General features: G+C 37.1%; 1 protein-coding gene across 3 annotated transcripts in view; it reads right to left on the reverse strand.

The window, feature by feature from the left end:
* ELP4 (elongator acetyltransferase complex subunit 4) overlaps positions 1–22,110 on the reverse strand; it is a 251,079-nt gene that overhangs the window by 166,945 nt on the left and 62,024 nt on the right. For 2 of the 3 annotated variants that reach the window (XM_019552040.1, XM_019552042.1), the window contains exons 5-6: positions 16,325–16,464; positions 7,201–7,288 (exon numbers count right to left, since the gene is read on the reverse strand). In XM_019552040.1, coding sequence (XP_019407585.1) covers positions 7,201–7,288; positions 16,325–16,464 — 228 coding nt within the window. The remainder of the gene's footprint in view (positions 1–7,200; positions 7,289–16,324; positions 16,465–22,110) is intronic. The other variant, XM_019552041.1, reaches the window with a different exon arrangement.

Here is a 22,110-nt window from a genome sequence, read left to right on the forward strand (position 1 = left end):
CTGTATGGTTGGAAACTGGTTCCTAGTTGCACCAATAGTAGATATAACTTTTCCAGAAGGAAGTGGGACTGAAGGCATTTCCTTTATAGGCTAACATTATACACAGGAGATAGAGTCCACATTTTTTTTGTGTTCAAATGAGTTGCTGAGGCACAAGGCTACCAACTGAAATGATCTTTTTAATTATCACTAAAGGAGAGTGTTAGCTAATCAACTGTGCATTACACCCATGCAATTAAAGACTCTAGAAACACTTTTAACCAATTATCATCTATTTTGTATTAAAAAAAATATTTTTGGTGGTAACATCTTCCAGTATCTTATTCCTGAATATTTATCAAAATCCTCCTGAAGATTAATTTTAATATATAACAATTTATCTTGTGAAGTACTTTCCATGTAACAAAAGTGTGTTCCATGTAACAAAGTGTTTTGATACTCTACACTTGTACAAAAAAAATCCATTTCAACAACTCTCCAAAGTACTGCTGTAACAGGAAATCAATTCCATGCACCCACAATACTGAATTATTCTATCCCTCTCAATTTTAGATGATGTGCTATTAGTTGCTTAATCCCAGACAGGCCTCCAAACGTTATTTGATGCTTTTCAACAATACTGTGTCTCAAATGGCTTGGAAATCAACATTGTTAAAATCCAAAATATTGGTTTTTGGGAATGAAAGAAAGAAAATTGTATAATTGTTACAGAACCAGAAATTAGAGGTGTCCTCATTTAAATACCTCAAAATTTCTTTTACTAGAAAGCTGAGCTGAAATAAACATATAAAAGTGTAAACATTAAAGTAAAACAACTTTGGATGGAGTTTTATCCTTTTACAATAAGACCAGTGAAGGGTAGTACTAGCAGTACTAAAGGTCTACAGATCCAAGGTAGAATACATGTTATTGCACAGGGAGGAACTATGGGGTGCTTAATCCAGGCTTCATTTCACAATAGAACATTTTCTAATCACTTTTAAGGCAGTTTTTATCTCACTGAACTCTATGACATAGGGACTCGTACAATCTGAAACAGGGATGTTTAATATGAGCACTTTAGCTCAATTAAGATCTCTAAATTACTAGATAAAAATTACAGCTTGTAAACTGTGTCAGATATCATAAGAAGTGCATTTTAGGAGCCTCTTTTCTTCCAAACAAACACTTATTTGTATGATTAAATAACATGTATACTCTCCTCTAGACAAATGGTCTGCAAAATATGTTGACAGTTACTGACCCAATATTTCCCCCATTTTTAAAACAAAACAGAAATTTAAGAATTAAAGATGCAAGCATGCAGGCAGATATTCAGGCCATGAGGATTTTCTCATACTTTCCCTTTTTAAAATTAATAAAGCACTCTTTTGGCCTAGGAATCTATCTGAAGTACAAAACCACAAACAATGAGAGGCCATCATAAGACCACAATTCATCTGGAGTTCTCCAGTTGTCATGGGAAGATGGTGTTTGTCCCCATATTTAGAAGAGTACATTCTTATGGGAAGAATGAAATAAATTACCTAAATCACTGTTTGTGGTCTTGTTTGTTCTTTGAAGAAATAAGAAAGAATCTCAGCAGTGGAAAATTTTAACTACTGGGCTAATGAAGGAAAAACAATTTGGTTTTGTTTTAACAACTTTCAGCCTCTCCTATACTCAACAGGTATATGTGCACTACTTGCACACAAAATAAGAACCAAAATAAAATGGAATTCCCTCTATTTTGTTATTATTTTTTATATTGTTTTATTTGATTTATTCTTATGGATCACATATAGTAGGTTCAATTTTACTTTTGTTTAGTTAGTATAATGGGCAATTCCATTGTATGCTGTTACCAATAACCACACATGTAATTTTATTATTATACAATATATAATTTTATTATTAATTCTCCTGTATCGTTTTAGCAAAAGCTGTAAATAAATGACTTTCTTAATAAGGCAGCATACTGCTGCACTACATTCTTCTATATGCTCTAGTTTTATGGATAAAATTACCTGACTGCAAAGATAGAAGCAAATTCTTTGATAAAATAGAAGCAAAATGAGAAGAATAATATGGGAATGCCCATCTTGTCTGAGTGATACTGATCTTAGGGTTAGGATGTGCTAGTTTTGGACAGGTTTAGAAAGGCCAGTGTTGAGAATCTAAGAATATAATGGGGTCTACATTTAGAAAAACCAGCATTGTCCAGACCACCTGGACAATCTGATGCAGTATAATTGCTGTTCAATATATCTAAGTTACAAGGTTAATATTACATATCTAATTCACCAATAAACATGAAATTATGCATTGCACTTTTATAAGTAACAAAAGACAACCAAAAACACCAGATCACAGGTCACACTGACTGCTTTCTGATCTGCTGATGATGGCTCAAGACTTAATTCATCTTATAAAGAACAATGTAATAAATTTACATTCCCAGATAAACACATAGCAATAGCAATAGCAAAAATGAGGAAAGTGCCCTTATTTCTTCAACAAAGAACATAATTTCTATGGGGTTGTTTGCTATTTTAGCAGACTGAGGTCTCTAGGCAGTCGTTGCACTTAAGACAAAAACGTGTCTTAAGTAGTAACTTGGCCACACTTTCATACTATGAATGGAGCAATAAAACAAGGAATAAACCACAAAGTTATTATACAAAACGTGTAGTAACTTTCTTGTGGGTTCCTGTTTTACCTTAAATTGAATGTGTGGCCAGTGCTGATTAGCTGATTGTTGTTGAGCGCTGAAAGACTCCCATGCGCTCCCGCAGCTGGGAGCATCTGTGCGCTGGGAGTGCACTGATGCACGGGAGCTCTCCAAGACTCCGATGTGCTTACGCTGGCTGGCGGTGCCAGTCAGCTGATCAGCAGTCCTGCCTTTGGAGTGCACTGGAGCCTTGAAGCCTCTGGTGCAGACCCGAGGCCAATTAGCTGACTGGTGCTCCCAGGCACAAGACTGAGAATGCACCAGACCAAAGGGCTCCCATGTGCTCCTTCGACTAGGAGCACTGATCAGATGACTGGACCTCCCAGCCCCCGTGGGTGCACTTCTTACTATTTGCTGGTTCTAGGGGAGCCAGCAATAGAGCACAATTGGGGTCTGATCCCTGATCCAACAACCGTGCCTCCTCCCATGCACGTGCGATGTGGCAGGAAGTGCAATTTCTGGGATTGCACCTTTAACTGAATGTCTGTTGGTGGCCTAAGTTTTAATTCCATAGCTGTACTCTAAGGCAAGCAGTTAGCTAACATTGCTTAATGAGCTGAAGGCTAGGATTGACTATTTAAAATATATTCCCACAACACCAGAACTTTTCTACTCAAAGAAATTAATTTAGATTAACTTATTTTACTAATTGCTACAATGACTATTGTTTTGGCAACTAGGCACTACAATTACAGAGAACACACACACAAAAAATGAAAACAAAAACAGTAGGCCCAAAGTGGAAGAGAAAATATGCTCTGCATTGTTGTTCTGAAGTTCAGCATATTTGGCTTCCAAAGGATGCCATGGAAAGTTCATTCCAAAGCATTCAACTGAGAATGTCCTGTTGCCAAATGTGAAAGACCAAATAAAATCAATTGGCACAATTCCCCAACTTAAAACTATGCTTAAAGTACAAATCATTAGAATCAGAGGGTTGAAGGCACCTCAGGAGTTATCTAGTCCAACTACCATTGGATGTATTATTTCTAGTCATTCCAAACAGATGCCTAATCCATCGTCTTCTTGAAAACTTCCAATGGAGGAAACTACAATTTCACCAGGCAGCTTGTTGTCCTGTCCCACTGTCCTGACACTTAGGAGGTCTGGGGTGGGGATTTAATCTAAATCTACCTTGCTATGGTTTAAATCCATTGCCTCATGTCCTGCCTTTTGTGGCCAGGTAGACCACTTGCTCTTCCTCTTTTTTGTGGTAGCCTCTTAAATATTCTGTTGCTTGAAAAAGGTGACCCCCTATTTTTAGGTTCAATTTTAGGAAGTACAGCTTTTCCTCTGAATGCCAGTTGATAACTATACATAAGAGACCTTGAAGAGCTATTATTTTTTACAAAATTATTACAAAATCATTTTTTACAGAAAAGAATTAATTAATCCAAAGGATTCAAATACAAAATACTAAAAAGTGCACTGAAAATATTTCTGACTTGGTATTTTTATTGCATGCACAAAAATAATGCAAATAGAAAAGTGAAAACTATCAGGGAAATGATTATAGGTTGACTCTACATATAAACCAATTGCAATATTTATGCTTCTTTTGAGGCAAGAGGAGAAGGAAAACAAAAGTTGACTATTTAAAATATAAATTTTATATTTGTTGACTATTTAAAATCCAGTATTTGAAAACTTCTATGATGTTGCCTTTTCCTTTTCTACAGATTAAACATAGTTGTTCCTCTTAAGGCTTGCATTCCAACTTTTTATCATCTTTGGTACTTACCAGTGAACCTTTTCTGTTTCTGTCTTAAAAATGCAGGGCCCAGAACTGGACACAGTATTCTAGCTGAAGACTTACCAGTGTTGAGCAGATTGGTTATTAAATCTCAAAAGTCAGTGATTACTACTAGCCCATTTTAATTATGATAAGGTATAGAGTATTAGATGCTCTTATACTGTTATACAACATGCATTATACTGCATTATTTCAAGAAGGTAAAATAAGGTATTCTGAATCGCAAAGTACTCATATTGGCCTGACCCACTTGGATAGTTAGGTTTTCTTCTGGAAGAATTTCAAGACAGCCAGCTTAGATTAAAGACAAGCAATTGTTATAAAGTTCCATCCTAGAGCGAAACCATCAGCATCCTATGGCAACCAACAGAGGGCAAAAATATTTTATGAGCTGCTAATGCTAGGTGAGTGCATCAGGAAGTAGAGACTCTTTACCATTTTGACAAAAGTCCCATAAAAAGTCAGCTGATCAGGACTCCCACCTGTGGAAGCACATTAGAGACACCCCTGTGCTTCCAGGGTTCCCAGCCAAGCGACTACACAGAAGCCAAACTTGCTGGTGCAGGGGGAGCTTATAATCTTATTTGCTCCAGCACAAGTAACAAGGCACTATTAGGATCTGATCCCTGATGCCACAATCATGCCACAGGGGTGTGAATGTTGGGATTGCATATCACAGCCCATCATGCCTTTAACATCTGTCAGCAGCTTGTGACTGGCAAGGTAAAGTTAAGAGGTGCAAAAAACTTATGAATCTCCTGTCTTCTGGTTGTCATGTCTCCCCTGTCCCCAGCTTCACACTAATGAGGTACCTCTGAACAGGAAAGGTTTGCTCCCTGTTGCAAGAAACAGTCCTCAGAAGTAAATGAAGGTGTATGGAGGGCTATATTTTTTCCTTTTTGGTTTCAAAGGAGAGAGACATGCAGCCCTGTACCTGGTCCATCCTCTTTCTATTTGGCTTCACATGTCTTTCAAAGGGGAAAGGAGCACAAAGCTACAGAGGTGGCTGAATTCACCAAAGAAGAACAAGATCTTAAAATACAGCTGTGCAAATATAGCTGATAAATAAGTAGAATATTACTCTAAAAAGGTAACATATTCCAGGTCCGATAAATCAAATTCACTTTTATCATTCCTGAAGCAGAAAACCATCAGTTAGCATGATCTAAGGGCTTTCTAAAGTGAAATAACAGACTTAAAAACAAAACGGTCCAAACATTTAAAGCTGCATATTTGCTTGCTTTAGGCATTAAGCTAAGGTTTGATTTAACTTACCTTGTAGCAAATGTTAAATTTTGAATTGATCTGTGTGCTTTTTTGTTTTATTAACATTAAAAAATACTGGAAATAGTGGCCCAAATAAAGTAAGTACTCCTTTCCAGTTTTACTCATTTTTGCAACACTAAGCAAAGTGCTAGACTTTGCAATTTGTATTTTACATTCAATTTTGAAAACCTCAGGAATATACATGCATGCTATTTCATACTGAATTCACACCTAAGAAAAACAAACACCATTACTGAAGTCTCTTCCAATAGCAGCGTATTTGATGGTTGAAGGTTCCCAGGGTGTTCATTTCACTTTAGTGCTGTTGCTTTTTGCATTCTGTAAGCTTTCTTGCTTCCAGAGGACCTGTCATCCTGTTGGAAGAGCAGCTCTGCACACTGTACTGTGGAAACTGTTATGACATGCCTGTTGCCATGGTTACCACAGCAAGTGGGGAGAGGTGCCTGTCAGGGACCAATTTACTTCTTCAGACTGGCACTGCCACCAAAGGGAAGACATGCTTGCCCATAAATCTCAGCAGAGACTCAAAACTGAGCAAAAATAATCTGAATGAACACAAAAATATTTCCCATAGTTAATGTTCCTAAAAAGCACTGCTAGACAGAAAAACAGCCAAACAAAATCCAATACTATCTTCTCCCACAGAGATAATTTTACTAAGATATTCAACTACCAAACACTACAAGTTACATTATATTCTTTGACATTCTCCAAAACCTATAATAATTAACTTCTACATCAAAGTTGCTATTGTACAACAAAAACAATGATAATGACATTATCTATCAATTAAACATTATCATATATTTTATTTAGGTGACTGAGGTCTATGAAAGCTGCTTGCTATACTGAATAAGACAAAGAGTTGAGATTAAGAACAATAATTTTCATCCAGCAATTATTATATTTAAAAGATATAGATCACTCAAACTGTGATTTATATATGTATTTTAAAAGATATGTGAAGGTATGCTGCTCTGAGCTATCAAAGCAGTTTCAGTGTTTGTTATGTTAAAATGCAAGGCATTTAATTCACCAAAATACATAGTGCCCAATATGTAATTTATTGCTAACTTTCAGTAGCCTCAAAATTATTCCTGAAATATATGTTATGAAGACAGCTGCATGAAAAAAAAATCTACACAGAAAAACACTTTTTTATTGACATCATCATATTTACAACATTGTTCATTAGCTGCTAGGATAGAATAAGTATGGTTTAGCGTTTCATTTGCACAGCATACATCTACTCTGTTGAAAACCGAGTAAAACTCCATATACACTTTAAAAGGAGCCATGCTCTATTTACTTTTCTTGTTTACTTCAGCAATGCTTAGGAACAGCTTGTTCCCTGTTAATTATCCCAAAACCTTCTGGGTGCAATCCTAGAGAGAATTTTGAAAACAACATTAGTTACATGATTATTGAAGACACTGAAAGTGCTTAGTACCTGGGGATGGGATCCATCAAATCCTTCCTGGTAAATGATCCTCTGGATGGACTGAAGCAGCCTGATGTAACCAGAGGTCATATTACTGTTAGTGAGAAGAGAACATTAATTTAATAAATGCATTCTAAAACAGACAAAGCTATGGTTTGGAATAATAAGAAAAATAACATTCAGTTTGTTCAAAGATAATTTGATGCTGTATATTGAGAAAAACAGTTGTGATTGTTCTAGCTTAACTAGTTCAGTGCCCTGACATCTTGTGAAAGGTAAAATCTGTAGAGATTAATATAACTTAATTATGTCAGGCTCACTTACCTTCTAGAAAATTAATGATTTAATGAAGCAACTTAAAGATGAAACTACCATGACAGTAGTAATCTTGTATAATTAACACACAGTTAACCAACTGCTATTCCAAGTACACCTGATCGATGTACTGAGTTCATCTCCTACCATTTTCATATAGTCTGATTAATGGAAAAACTGCAATGGAAGAGCCACTCAAAAGTAACTTTACTGTATTTGGCTTTATTTTCCTTTCATTACTTTTCTCTTTTAACATAACAAAGATTTAAAAGTATATAACAACATGGTATAATTCTTTTGTATATTCCCAGGATAATATTTTTCTACCAAACTCACAGTGAAGTCCGTGAGGATTAATTAAAATTTACAAATCAGTTGGACAAAACAGGGTAAAATTTTCAAAAGTACCTGAGGCCTCAGGCCGCAAACGCATGCAATCCTCAAAAGTCTGTATCTCTTCTACACTTAAGTTTTTCCCAGTAAATTCCCCAGGTACCTAGAATTCTGTTTCTCTACATGCTTAGAATGGCTGCTATCTTGGCAAGGTTGATTTACATGGCACCCATGCTCTAGATAAGCCTAACTGGGATTTAGAAAATAGGCTTTCTGCCACTTATTTCAAAGTGTGCCCTGAAAGCACCTAGGAACTTTAAGTTCAGCTGAACACAGAGTAACCATAGCCACTTCCATTTAAAAAAATGCAGCCAGAAGAGGAGCTCACATTTAGATAGTAACTTAATGGTTAGAGATTATGCCCAAGGAGGAGGAGACCCGGATTCAACTTCATCCTCTTTTCCTTATTTCTTTTTCTACTCCCTTCTTTCTTCCTTCCTTCCCCTTTTTAAAGGAAAGGAGTCAGTAGTCCATCTCCAGAATGGGCAACTTAAGATGCTTAGGTCCAGGAGAACATTCTGAGCTGTTAATCCTGATCCCATAACAGAACCCCCCCATCAGCTCAAAGAGTGGTGGCATCTGAACTGTACCCCTTCCTCAGCATTTTCTTTTAGCTTTTTTGTTTGTTTGTTTTTAGAGATTCTCCTGCTGCCTGTTGTGATTTGGACTAAGAAGTATCTATTATCCTATGAATTGCATAAGGAATTTAAGTTCTTGACTCAGAGCTGAGTTGTGAGCTTAATTCTCATTTTCAAAACTGACTTAAATAAATGAGCAAAGGCTTATTCTTGTGCTTAATATTAGATACTGTCAAGAGTCCTAAAGGCAGAAGAAAGACTCAGTGTATTAAAGTTAAGATTGTGCCTTAGTTGTTGCTGAATTACTGCTTAAAGCTGTGGTTCTCAACCTTTTTAGACTTGAGACAGCCCTCCATAACTTTTGTGAATTAAGTGGCACTCTGTTTTAAAAAAAAATTGCTTTATTACAGGACGTACCTCCTTACAGAGGGGGCAGGCAGTAGGGGGTGAGGGAGCAGCTAGGCAGGGAGAGCCTGGCCTTATCTGCTTATTTCCTATCTGCTTACACTTTCTGCAGCACCCTTTAAGGGAAGTCGCAGCACCTTGGTTGAAAATCATTGGCTTAAGGAGTTTAAGGCCCATTGAAAATGTTACATTTATTGTCTGATTAACAGATTAATTTTGCAATAAATTTCAACATGCCACATATGTAGGCAACATGATAAAATGGAAGACCAGCCAAAAAGATGTCATGTGGAACATTTTTGTGGTTGGTTTGCATCTTGCTTTAATTAAATGCATGGCATATAGTTTAAATGGCATAACGGAAGCTGCTCTTCAGCGCTGGGCTGCCCCCTTTAAACATGCTGGCATAGGAGCCTGAGACTGGGGAGTCAACCGTTGATCCTGGGCTGCAAGCATGCATTTTGAACATGTTAGCATGCAGGGAGCCTGAGATTGTGGAATATCTCTCCAATCTTGGGATCCCCCAAAATCCTTAAAAGGTATGTGCACAGCCCAGCAGCATGCATACCCTTTGAAAGTGTTGGTGCTCAGGGTACCCAAAATCAAGGAACTAAATCCTAATCTCAGATTTCCTGTACACCAGCAAGATGAAAGGGCACTGTGGGAAGCACGGCACTGGAGATTAGTCTCCAATGATGTACTTCTTGCAGTCTCCTTTTTAAGCCTTGGAGGTAGGGAAGCCCAGGATCCAGATCCCTGATCCCAGGGAACCTAGACTGGCAGTTGCCTGACGGAATGTGATGAATTTTATCTCAGATTCCAAAAATCATGCATCCTGCCATAAAATCTGTCAGATCTCATTGTGTGATTAAATTAATATCTGCCAGGGGCATTAATCAAAGTGATTTTCAGTGAGGTATGAATTCTGACGCCAATCTGGCACTTTACAAAGTGGGACTTCTGAAACAATTTACCTGTAAAGTAATACCACTTTACATAGTAATTTTCACTTTTGTTTGGCTTATATTAATATGGCTGTTCCATGGTTTAAGAAAGAGCAACAATAATTCTGAATGTTCCAAATGTGTATCTAAATAAAAATGTAACTACATATGACTTTTAAGTTGTTTGTGTATATTCACTATTTGGTAAAGAGCATGATGAAATTAAAAGAGTTACTGTAGATTCATAAGCACTGTCAATTTAAGTTTGTACTGAATGGAAATAAAAACCCAGTCACAAATAGACCTCTGAAATGCTTTCACACACAAACACACTGGTGAGTTTTGCTCCTGGGTCAAAGAAAAGCTTCATTTTTTGATTGCTGTTGAATGATTTAACTATTATCTAACTATGAACAAGCGCCTAAAAATTATCAATTAAAGAAAAGTACTTCAATATTTCATTCACGGCTATAACTTCCATAATAACCATATCTATAAGAGACAATTACTAAAAACTATAACATTTTACATAAATCACAGCAAAAACCAGCAGACAACAAACCATCACATTTTGTGAGTGTATGCAATTCAGTCATTCCCTGCCATCAGGAAGAGCCAAGAGGAGGAGTTGTTACATTCTGCTATACATAATTTTACACTCTCTCATGCTTATAAGCCTGGAAGATGAACGCTTTTCATTGCCCACTAGTTTCAATCTGTATGTGAATATGATGAATTTGAGTTTTCAATGAAGATTAATTGAAAATGAATGTAGTCTATTTCCATTGTCAATACTGAATACAAACCTTTCTGTGCATTGCCACCTTCACATTAAAAAAATAAGAATTCATTTACTATTCTACGAGAAATAACTCCACAGTAAAGTAAAAATCCATGAAACATTTATTTTGAATGTGAAAAACAGGTTCTTTATTACCAGCAGCTAAAATATTTGTCATTTATTTGACCTTAAGATGGCATATATAATATGGACATGAAAAATGTTGATTAAATGCTGTGACTTTTATGGTAAACTGTAGTACTCTTTTGGCAATGTTTGTGATAATATATTAAGGCAGAATATAAAATATTTTGTATTTCAAAACTGTTAGAAATTTTTTATTTTAGTTTTGATACTAAGTGGTCTTTAACTCTAATAATGGGTTTAAACAAATTATTCCTTATTCTTTTTTGTTTAGCAATCTAGTAACTGATAAAAGCAGGAGTTGGCAAGAAGGTATCCTGGTTACAACAGAGTCTCTGACTTCCCTATTGATAGTTTCTACGCACTTAACAAAGGTTAGGTTATCAAGGGTATGACAAATTGGCTTATTATCTGTAAGTAGACCCCATTAGGAAAGATAGTTTAAACTGTTTCAGCCAAATTTATCTGAAAATCTGTGCTCTACATACATTTAAGTCCATCCATCTTTTTTCAAAGCACATGCATGCTGAAGGTAGCAAATAACATAAGCAAATCCAGTGCTGAAACTTAAACATCCTATTTGGCTTAATTACCACAATATCATTTCAGAACAAAGCACTGTGTTAATAGCTATAACTAGGTAGCCAGCACAGAAACTGTAAAAGAATATCAAGAAGACATTTTCTGTTTGGGTACCCAGACGGTCAGAGGTATCATGGGGTTTGTTTTTGTCTTCTGAAGTACCAGGATATCCTACAAAGTACAAGTAAAGTGCCTCCTTTGTCTTACATACTGGGTACATCTACACCTGCTATTAAAGTGATGTGATAAACTCCAGCACAGTTTGTACTGGAGTAAGCTACTCCTGGGTCAGCATCTGCATGTGGGCTTGGGACTGCAGCAGTTTGAGCCAGGGTGGAGCAGCCTGGGCTGGCAGCAGACTTGGGGGTCAGCCCAAGCCTCTGAGTTGTGGTGTCTGCTGTTGGAGGGGCTGCCTGGGGCACGAGAGCATTGAAGTGCAAAGCCATGTGGCAGGTAACCACTGTAATTTAGCTTTCTTGTGCCCAGGCCAACTCCAGTCACTGTCTACACATGCATTTTGGGGCAGTAAGCGTCTCCCTCATACAATAGTACTTATGACAGAGTTAATTAATTTACTGCACCCTAATACTGACGCACATGTAAACAGTGATGCTCTACTGCAGAGCTTATTTGTTAGTGAACTCCACAGTAAAGCACACATGCTAAGAGGAGGCCAAAAACATACACTGCTCAGGCCAATCAAGCAGCAAAGAAAATTTATTCTGAAAACCAGAAGCATACAGGGGCAACAAGGCATTAAGGACAGTGGTGATTTACAGCTGTGATTTACAGCTGTTTGGTGCTGCCTGGGTGGCTGCAGCAGCTGTCATTTTTCTGCCCTCTCCTCCAAACCCAATGCATATTAATTCTTGCTGTATAACAGACAAAATATTTTTGTTTCTTTTAAATACTAGCACAGTGCAGATTCGCAAGGAAATAACACAAACTATTTTAGAGAGTTTAAGTTGTTGTTCTTTAACGCATTGAGTGCAAGATATTAGCAGGAATTTTATCTATATTTGTACTTAAATTTTCTTTTTCAGTTTGGTGAAGACAAAGAGTATAATACATGCTGCAAGACTCAGGTTTATTTATTTTTTATTTTTGCAAGTTGGACCTAATACTACAACTCCAATTGTTATCACTTGACATTATTACTCTCCTTTTCAATGAAAGATCCTTTTGGTTTTTTAGAAAAGGAGAAAGAAACGAAAAGCTTCATCAACCTTGAAATATGGCATCTAATACCCAGCAATTAATTTTATGTAGGTTCATGCCACAGAAAGTCTCTGGCGTTACCCAAGTATGGGAATATAATTACCCGTGTCTCTTCTTGATAAGATGACTAAAAAAGCAAGAACTGAACTGCATTTTTTGTTCTATGGGAAGAATAGAAATGATTGCAAAAATGGAAACCTCATAAAGACTGAATGGCATTCTGAAATATGGACCTACTGCTACCATGACCTGGACAAAAAGCCAACCGTAGGAAGGTCAGGTCTTGATAATGTATTTCAAAAATCAAATCAATTGTATCAAAAAAGCCATTTTTGGGGCAATCAAACCAGATTAAAAAAAAAACCATTTGACTGTGTCACCAGTCAAAGAGCAATGCTGCAAGAAGAATGACCTGATGATATACAGTAGAACCCAGATCACTGATATCTGAGTGGTTTGCAACCAGTTTAAGTAGCACCAGGATGCCATGTGAAGGACAAGGTTGCTGCAGCTTTTACTTCAAAGGGTTCCACTTCTTCACTCAGCTGGGGCACACCAGGAGTCACATTAATTATCTCTGGGATATCTCAGCAGTCCTGTGCAGCTGTTTCCTACAGCTATATGCACCCTTAGCTAGTCTGCAAACTGACATCTTTGCAGGGGAGTAAGGAACCTAGTCGCACAAGTGCTGCTGTATTTGGCAAGACCCACGAGTCAGTAAAGAAGAGAGGGTGTATTTGGTAGCTGTGTTGGTCTGGGGCTAGAAGACATGAAAAACTAGAACTCTTGGTTCCAAAATGATACCTTTTATTAGACCAACCAGGAAAATGCAAGAACAATTTTCTTGCATTTTTCCAGTTGGTCTAATAAAAGGTATCATTTTGGAATCAAGAGTTCTAGTTTTTTGTATGTCAGTAAAGTAGAGAAGCTTTCTTGGAAAAGAAACGCTGTTTGATGTCTCTCACAGAAACCATCTTTTGTCACTTAAATTCTAGTTCTAAAGTTATATTTAATCTCCAAGTCTACACAAATTTAAGGCTCTGACACACGTAGAAAAACTGTACAAGACTTGCCAATTACAAAACAATAAAAAGCTTCCTTAGCATCAGTGTTTTCTTTTATTTTCCATTAAAAATATCCCAGGTTGAAGGGTGAACTAAAGAAAATTGAGAATCACTGTTTTGACTAATCAAGGTTCCTCACCTCACAGTCTTACTGTGACATATGTACAAAATACAGGGGAAACTTGCTGGATTTCTGTAAAAACACATATATTTTAAGAATAGTATAACAGTTAGCAGCAATTACACCTAGTTTAGGACCTGTCATACTGTGATTAAAGGTAAGACCTACCCCTCTAGAGCATGAAAGAGGAGGGGTGGAAAAGGTCCTCCAGTTATTCAGCATTGATTAGAAAGTATGAAATGGTATGAAACTGTAGTACATTATAGTGATGTCTTTTACATCCATTGAGAATGAATATGGCCTGTGAACATGTAAGGTGAATTTAAGGTTAATAAAGTACAAACACAATACTGAAGAATAGCACTAACAATTCTAATTCAATTTTGTTTTAATGCCTATTAAAGCTGACAGAGTACTTACTGGAAACCAGAATTCTCCATTCATCAACAGAAGATAAACAGTAGAGGCAATAAGGGTGCAACATTCAGCTTGCTAGCATAAACAATGTGTAAATGTTGAGGAGAGGTGGGGCACAACTCTGTGCTGCCGTCCCCACCCCGACTGGTGCCAGGCGCTGGCTCCAACCAGGCTGCAGGCGTGTGCCTGTATGTTGACTTTGGCGCACCAATCCAGTGAATGTGGTATACCTTGATTTTAGCAAGTCTTTTGATAAGGTCTCCCACAACATCCTTGCAGGCAAGCTAAGGAAGCACGGAGTGGATGAATGGACCATAAGGTGGACAGAAAACTGGTTGGAGCATTAGGCTCAGAGGGTAGTAATCATTGGCTTGATTTCTAGTTGGCAGCTGGTATCAAGTGGAAAGCCCCAGGGGTTGGTCCTGGGGCCAGTGCTGTTCAATATTTTCATCAACAACCTGGAAGATGACATAGAGTGCACCCTTAGCAAGTCTGCAGATTACACCAATATGGAGGGAGTAGTAGATATGCTGGAGAGTAGGACCAGGATTCAGAGAGACCTAGACAAACTGAAGGATTGCGCCAAAAGGAATCTCATGAGGTTCAATAAGGACAAGTGCAAAGTCCTGCACTCAGGACAGAACAATTCCATGCCCCAGTACAGGCTGGGGGTTGATTGGCTGAGCAGCAGCTCTGCAGAAAAGGACTTGGGCGTTATAGTGGACACTAAGCTGAATATGAGTCAACATTGTGCCCTTGTTGCCACGAAGGCTAAGAGCATACTGGGCTGCACTGGTAGGCATGTTGCCAGTAATGCAAAGGAAGTGATTATTTCCCCTATTCAGCACTGGCAAGGCCACATCTGGAGTACTGTGTTCAGTTTTGGGCCCCCCTTACAGAAAGGACATGGACCAATTGGAGAGAGTCCAGCAGCAGGTAACAAAAATGGTTAGGGGGCTAGGAGGCTGAGGGAACTGGGCTTATTTAGTCTGGAGAAGAGAAGACTGAAAGGGGATTTAATAGCAGCCTTCAGCTACCTGAAGTGGGGTTCCAAACAAGATGGAGCTAGACTGTTCTCAGTGGTGGCAGATGACAGAACAAGCAAGGAACAATGGTCTCAAGTTGTAGCAAGGGAAGTTTAGGTTAGATATTAGGAAGAACTTTTTCACTAGGAGGATAGCAAAACACTGGAACAGATTGCCCAGAGAGGTTTTTAAGACCAGGCTAAACAAAGCCTTGGCTAGGATGATGTAGTTGGGGATAATCCTGCTTTGAGCAGCAGGTTGGACTAGATGACCCCTTGCTGTTCCTTCCAACCCTAATTTTTTATGATTCTATGATTAGACATGGGCAGGCTTAAAAAAATTTACTACAGAAATAGAGCTCATAATTTTGCCTTGCTCTAAAAAGTATACAGATTGCTTTGTTTACAATCCAGCTAGAATGTGAAGGCCTTAATAAATAGAAACCACTGCTCTTTGATCACATAATACTGTCACTGGTATCCACAAAGACTGTAGTTTTTCCCTTGTTTACATTTTTTAAAAAGCACTTAACAATGAAGCACTGGATTTCTTTTATCAACTATACTTTGTATTGTGTTAAACTATACTTTTCAAAACGCACTGAAATAGCTCTTGGGACTTAGTTCTATTCCTAGAAGTTTGTAAAACCTAGAGGTTAGAGCAGTAGAAAGATCCAAGATGACTATAATGGTCTTTATTTGACATTGGAGGAGTACCTTGAGACACTGGCAAAATAGCTAGTAGCACGTACAGCTGTAGTACAACACCTTACTGATGTCTCTGGTACTCTGTTGGTCTGATTTTATTTGCAACAGATACAAACTATAACAAATGACCAGTGTGGCAAACTGATTAAGAATTCCTTTTCAAATCCAAACAGTAGTTTACCTTGCTCTCTCAGAAATGTAGGAATATCACTGCTGAAAGCAATCTTATGCATGTTCTATTTTATGTACCTCCTTGGTACATCTAGGGTAAAAAAATGGGGAAGATTATTCAAGAGTAACTAATGAAATGTAGAAGTACAAGTTTAATTATAAAACAAAGGGATGCACAATCCTAAATTATCTAGCGACACATTTAAAAATCATCCCTTAAATTTAATATAAAAACTGATTATATAGAAAAAAACAGGACTTAACTTACCAAATGTTAATGTTAGGGTGTAAAGATATTTCTTCAGGAAGGAAAAAATGATGACATTTTGTAGACTGAAGCAGTTCTGGAGACAAAGTTTTCGATACATCATAATAATGACCAAACCTCGAAGAAGCTGCTGGGCTAGCCTGCAAAGACATTCAGTAATGATAACACCCAATTAAATAATAATTTATCTCAAAACATAATTCATTAGCAATACTAGTAAGAGAGATCTTTGATTTTTTATTTAAGCATTACTTCAGACTGGCTGAAGATTGATAATGGGGAGTTTGTCAAGAGTGAATTTAGAGTTGTTCCACCAAATATATGCATCAGGAATCCAAAAATATGTACTCCTATACAAGCCCTAAACTGGCACATAAATTCCTGATGTATGTATAAGTAGGAGGAAGCATGGGAGGTGGCACAGGTACATGCCAAGGTCTGTATATATCAGGCTTTTCAATACCTGTACTATGTATATGCAGAAGTCCACAAACATTTGCCTACCACCTTTTGACACTTGCTACATTTACATACAATGTGTAAATAAACCACCTTAGAAGCTTCCAACTTTGAGTTAAGGAAAATTAAACTCTATGTAAAACTATAAATTCTAAAGAAAATGCTAAAATTTCTTGAATCTTCAGTAACTTGATGCTGGATATTACAACAATTATATATGGTAAGTAACTTTGCTTCTGATATAACTGACAGAACAGAGTAAAAGTAATAATAAAACCAACATGCTAAAGTGTGATAACAACACTCTTTATATGCTTTAAGTGAAGGACACAGAAAGGAGGTCCAAACATTGAATATTGATAGAAATCCAGCACAATGTACAATCCAGAATGCTAATATAGAGTATACTACTTACACAGAAAAAATAGAAACTAAATTGTTCTAAAAAGGGAGTGTGTAAATACATAATAGCTCTATTTTGCATATAAAAAACAGAAATAATATGTAATTATAAAATATTTCCCTTTATACTATGCTTTAATTTGTTCTGTTTCTGTTGCACTTCCCCATCAAAAAAATAATGTTGGTTTCAATGGTCAGGAAGCTTCAGTGGCAGAATTAATTTCTTGTTGGGAAAGAAATCACTTAGCTCAGATATGGGACACCTTATATTAGTTCCATTTATTAGCCTAATAAGTAGGCTTGTTCTTGAAAGGAATATAAGAAGACTAGAGAAAAATTAAACTTAAAGCTTAAAAGTTGTGGCACTACACATCCAGAATGCTAGCAAACAGCACTGTGTTGCCAATCAAAAATTGATTGACAGCAGGTTCCGGCTTGATATCAGGAGGCATACTTTACGGTTAGGGCTGCCAGGCTCTGGAATAGGCTTCCAAGGGAGGTAGTGCTCTCCCCTACCTTGGGGATCTTCAACAGGTTGGACAGATATCTGGCTGGAGTATTATGATCCCACCACTCGTTCCTGCCCAGGGCAGGGGGTCGGCCTTGATCTGTTTCAGGTCCCTTCCAACCCTAGAAACTATGAAACAAAGACTCTTTCTTACCAACTGACCTAACTGCTGTGTGATAATGTTTTGAGTCTTCATACAAGTGAAGTTTTTGCTTGTAGGCATATGCTTGGAGATGTCACCACTCCATCACATAATACACAAGATAACCAGAAATACTCTAACCTCAATAATAAGGCAGCTAGATTTGAACAAATGCTGGTTAGGTTTGTTTACAGCTACAAAAGAAAGTCTACCTGAGCTATGATATTTTGTATTAATACAAGGAGCAATTATCCACATCCTGAACAGCTAAATGGTACAGTTCAGGAAGGGTTAAAGTGCAAAGGTTGCTTTAAACCATCTCTTTACTTCACCCCACTCTGCATTCAGGAAGTGTTTGGCTGGTACCAAGACATAATGCTAATGGAGCTTTGTACTTATGAAAGACAGAACTTAGAAAATGATTGCTGAAAGATGACAGCTAAGAAGATGAGAATGTGAAACAGTCCAAAGAACTAATGTACAAATGTAGTCAGGCTGATCACCAGGATCAACCCATATTAATATAGAGACCAAAAATATTTAATACTCAAAGAAACATTGGGAAAACCATTCAGTGATGTTTCCTACATGGCGGAATTCAGTGCTGTCAGTGATACTTCAGCTAACTCTAAACAAACTAGCTTGGGTTCAAGCACAATATAGCTGTCTTAGCTGTTCCTAGCCCTGGTGCCAACATTTTACAAGTGGAGGTTGTAGGTGTTTTTGACACTCTGTCCAAAAACCTTGCCAACCCCTGAACTACTTTTTTTTTTTTACAGCCAACCTACCAATTAAAAATGTACTTTTCTTGTTCCAATCATAACAGAAGCATCATCACTAAAAATCTATATTTATTTTCTTGCTCTGTGCAAACAAAACACTTTCTATTTGGGGGATGATTTATAAGCCATCTGCTCCAAAACAAAGGCATACCAGCCCTGTGCCCAGTGACCCACCTATTAGATGAGAGCTCTGCTACAAACATTCAGGGCTTCTTATACCTTCATGTTGGAGGTTCCTTCTATTACAAGTATGTGGTTCCATTATAAGTCCATGCTAATACTGGCATCAGCAAAGGGTCTCAAGTCTTCTCTGCCCAGGATTCAAGTCAAACATCTATCAGCTTCCTCTAGCAATAGCTTCCGCATTTAGCCAACTCAGGCCATGAATAGATGTATATTTGTAGCACTCCAAATTGGAGTGGAATTTTCAGTACTTAAATTTCAGAGCACTTTGGGCCACTGACAGATGTGCAGCTCTGTGCCACACACCTCCACTACAGCTGTTCAAGATTATTGTAACAGTATGCGGTGGTGTGCCTTCACCCACGGGGTGCAAAAGGGATTTGCAGGGTGCTTTGAATGCTACCTCTGTCCAGGGACCCAGGCTTCACAGAAACTGTCAGTAGTCTGGCATCATGTCTCTGTGCTTCAAAAAAAAACTTCCAGTCATTTCTCTCCCTTACAATAAGTACTTTCACACTCATTGATTAATACTGTGAGAGTGAAAGTGTCTGATTATTTCTAGTCAGCTCAGAGGTGACTAACTTCTAAGTGTGAAAATTCAGAGATGTAGGTCACAGGGTGGTGCTAAAAAGTTTTTAAGTATGTTCTGTGGTCACTATAAAGAATAATGACTTCATTTTGAAGTCATGACGCTGTCTACTCTAAAGGATTAAAGATTCAGCTGCAAAAAGCGAACACCAACCTCCCCCAATATAAAAACAAAAATACCCAACACCAAAAGCAATTCTTTTTCCCACCTCAAAGTCCACAAAGAGAAGCTGTGTTCTCAGATAAAATTAGACAGCGTTTTGCTTGTACCTGCTTTGTGGCTGTACCTGAAAAAGACCCGAAATAGCCTCTTTGGGGTGTTATATTTTTTCCCCCAATGGATTCTATAACAATTTTCTTCATTTTACAAATACACTAAAAAGAGATTTGTTCTTTAGGGGACAACAGTAAAAATTCAACCAAGCATTTGGAAGTTGAGTTAGGTTCTTTCTAATTTGTGCATCGTCATCAAATACTGATAATTCTATGGGGAAAACTAGGCTTACACTTCTGCCCTCACTGAAAAAAATGGAGATCATCCAGGTGCATTTGAGGGCAACATTTAGTACTGTAATCACAGATTTGTTAATAATTCTGTTAATTTTTGTATGAACCAGAAAAATGTTTTGACAAAAAGGCTTCTAAAGTTCTGAAAAGGTTTTTTTAAAAAGCAACATGCAGTCTTGTTATATTAAAACATATAATTGTTGATACAACCCTATTGAATATAGTGTCGTTTTAGTTACCTGTCTGCAGACAGCTATGCCAGATATTTTCATAAGTTTTGTTTAGTGCTTTAGATTGTACAAATGTGCTAAAAAGGTCTAAATGAACTAGAAGTAGCCATTTGAGTAATCTCCATGTAATACTTTGGTATTAACAGATACACAAATACTAAGCTTAGTTAGCAGTCTGAGAATTAAAAATATAATTGCTAGAAAGGATAGAAAAAGAATAAAACTTTGTTTTAAGAAAAAAATCCTTGCCATAACTAATAGATGAGTTCCAAAAGTATTTAGCACACTTATAAGAAAATTTTAAACCCTCTAAAATTAAAGCCCCTCTAGCAAATGTATTTTAAATTTTAAAATAAAAGACTGATCAAAAACTATCACATTTTAAAAATGCAAAGTATAAAGTTATTTAGTATAAGGATTCTGAAAGCAATTTAAACAGGGGCTGTTCTTTGGCCTATAATCTATCCTTTATCCGGATTACAGATCAGAATGTTTTTACTGCAATCTCTGCCAGAGCTCATCTTTTTATTGTGTACTCTCAAGCCCCCTTAATGTTTTAGAAAGGCCTTGACTAACTGAACTTTGATCTGATGTCTTCATTGAGAAAAGCTCCAGGTTGCCTATTTTGGATGCAAATCCTCACTGAGGCCCAATAGAATTTAGTAAAGACAGCAAAAAAGAAGAAACAAGAAGTTTCCAGGATCCTCTTTGAGAATCCTGGGGAACATTGGTGTCCTTAATCCACCCTGCTGCATGGATTAAGGTAGGTGATAACCTCTCTTGATTCAAAAGAATGAACACAGTGCCTACAAACTGGGTGGAGACTCGGATTTGGCTATAATAAAACACCATGCAATAAAAGCTCCGTCTATGTCAGAAGCCTATGAATAGGCCTCAATGTACCACATTCCCAGGCTTAGTAGGGAAGCTTGCAAAAAGCCTACCTGAATCAAGTAAGCATGAATAATCTGTCTTCGCAGAATGGCCATGGAGAGTGCAAAACAGACTTTTCATCCCTCTTAAGTTTGAGTTGATAAGTTTATTACTAGATTGTAGGTTCAAGCTTGTTCTTCCTTGGATTCTTATGAGCTAGTCTGCACAAGGAGAAATACACTAAATTGTCAGTGAGCAGAGTGTGCTTTTATGCTACCGTCTGCTGTTAATGTTTCTAATTGCAATACTAATGTGCTAGAAATCTCAGATTTAGGATGAATCAAGGCAGAAAATTGATTTCATGCTGTGACAGTTTATATATTGCCCCAAGAACACAAGCAGTTCATTCAAAAAAAAAAAGGCGGGGTGGAGTGAGGGGGGAGGGTGAAGACAGAGAGGGGGAGAGAACCCCCCCCCCACATTATACCTTTTCACATTGCAAGCTAGGCTGTACCTAGCATTTTTAGTCAGAACTATAAATTATTTTATACTCTTACTACAGGCAGCAGTACCACTTAAACTTACCATGATCAGTATGCAAGCAGCCAACTATGTATAAATCTACAGTATATTTATGATGTGCTGAATATTTGTATGCTGATTTTTATCCATTCAATGTGTCCTATTCAAGACATGATTATTAATTTAGAATGATATATAACTTGAAATAGTTATTAGCTGGCTAAGCATGTATGTAAAGTTTTCAGGAAGGGAAGTGAATAAATGCCATTTCTATTATCAAAAATGGTAACTGAAAAGTAAATATAAATTAGCTAACAAAAGTACTAAAAAGACAACTTTTACACAGCATTTGTATTTCACATAAAAAACATGTTGAATGGACAAAAAATTCAACTGACATGTTTGGAGCTCTTAAAAGGATAGCTTATGCTTTCTAACCTTTGTAACCTAATCTACTCTAATTTTGAAAATATTTATAGATTAAAATTTAAAATACAATCAGTTTAAAAATTAGACCTGGTTAGAACATAAATTTTTTTTTGGGGGGGGGGGGTTAGTTTTATTTAAGTTTCTTTTGATAGAAATTTTTA

Source organism: Crocodylus porosus, unplaced genomic scaffold (assembly GCF_001723895.1).
Source record: "Crocodylus porosus isolate Cpor-Errol unplaced genomic scaffold, CroPor_comp1, whole genome shotgun sequence".
Lineage (NCBI taxonomy): Eukaryota > Metazoa > Chordata > Crocodylia > Crocodylidae > Crocodylus > Crocodylus porosus.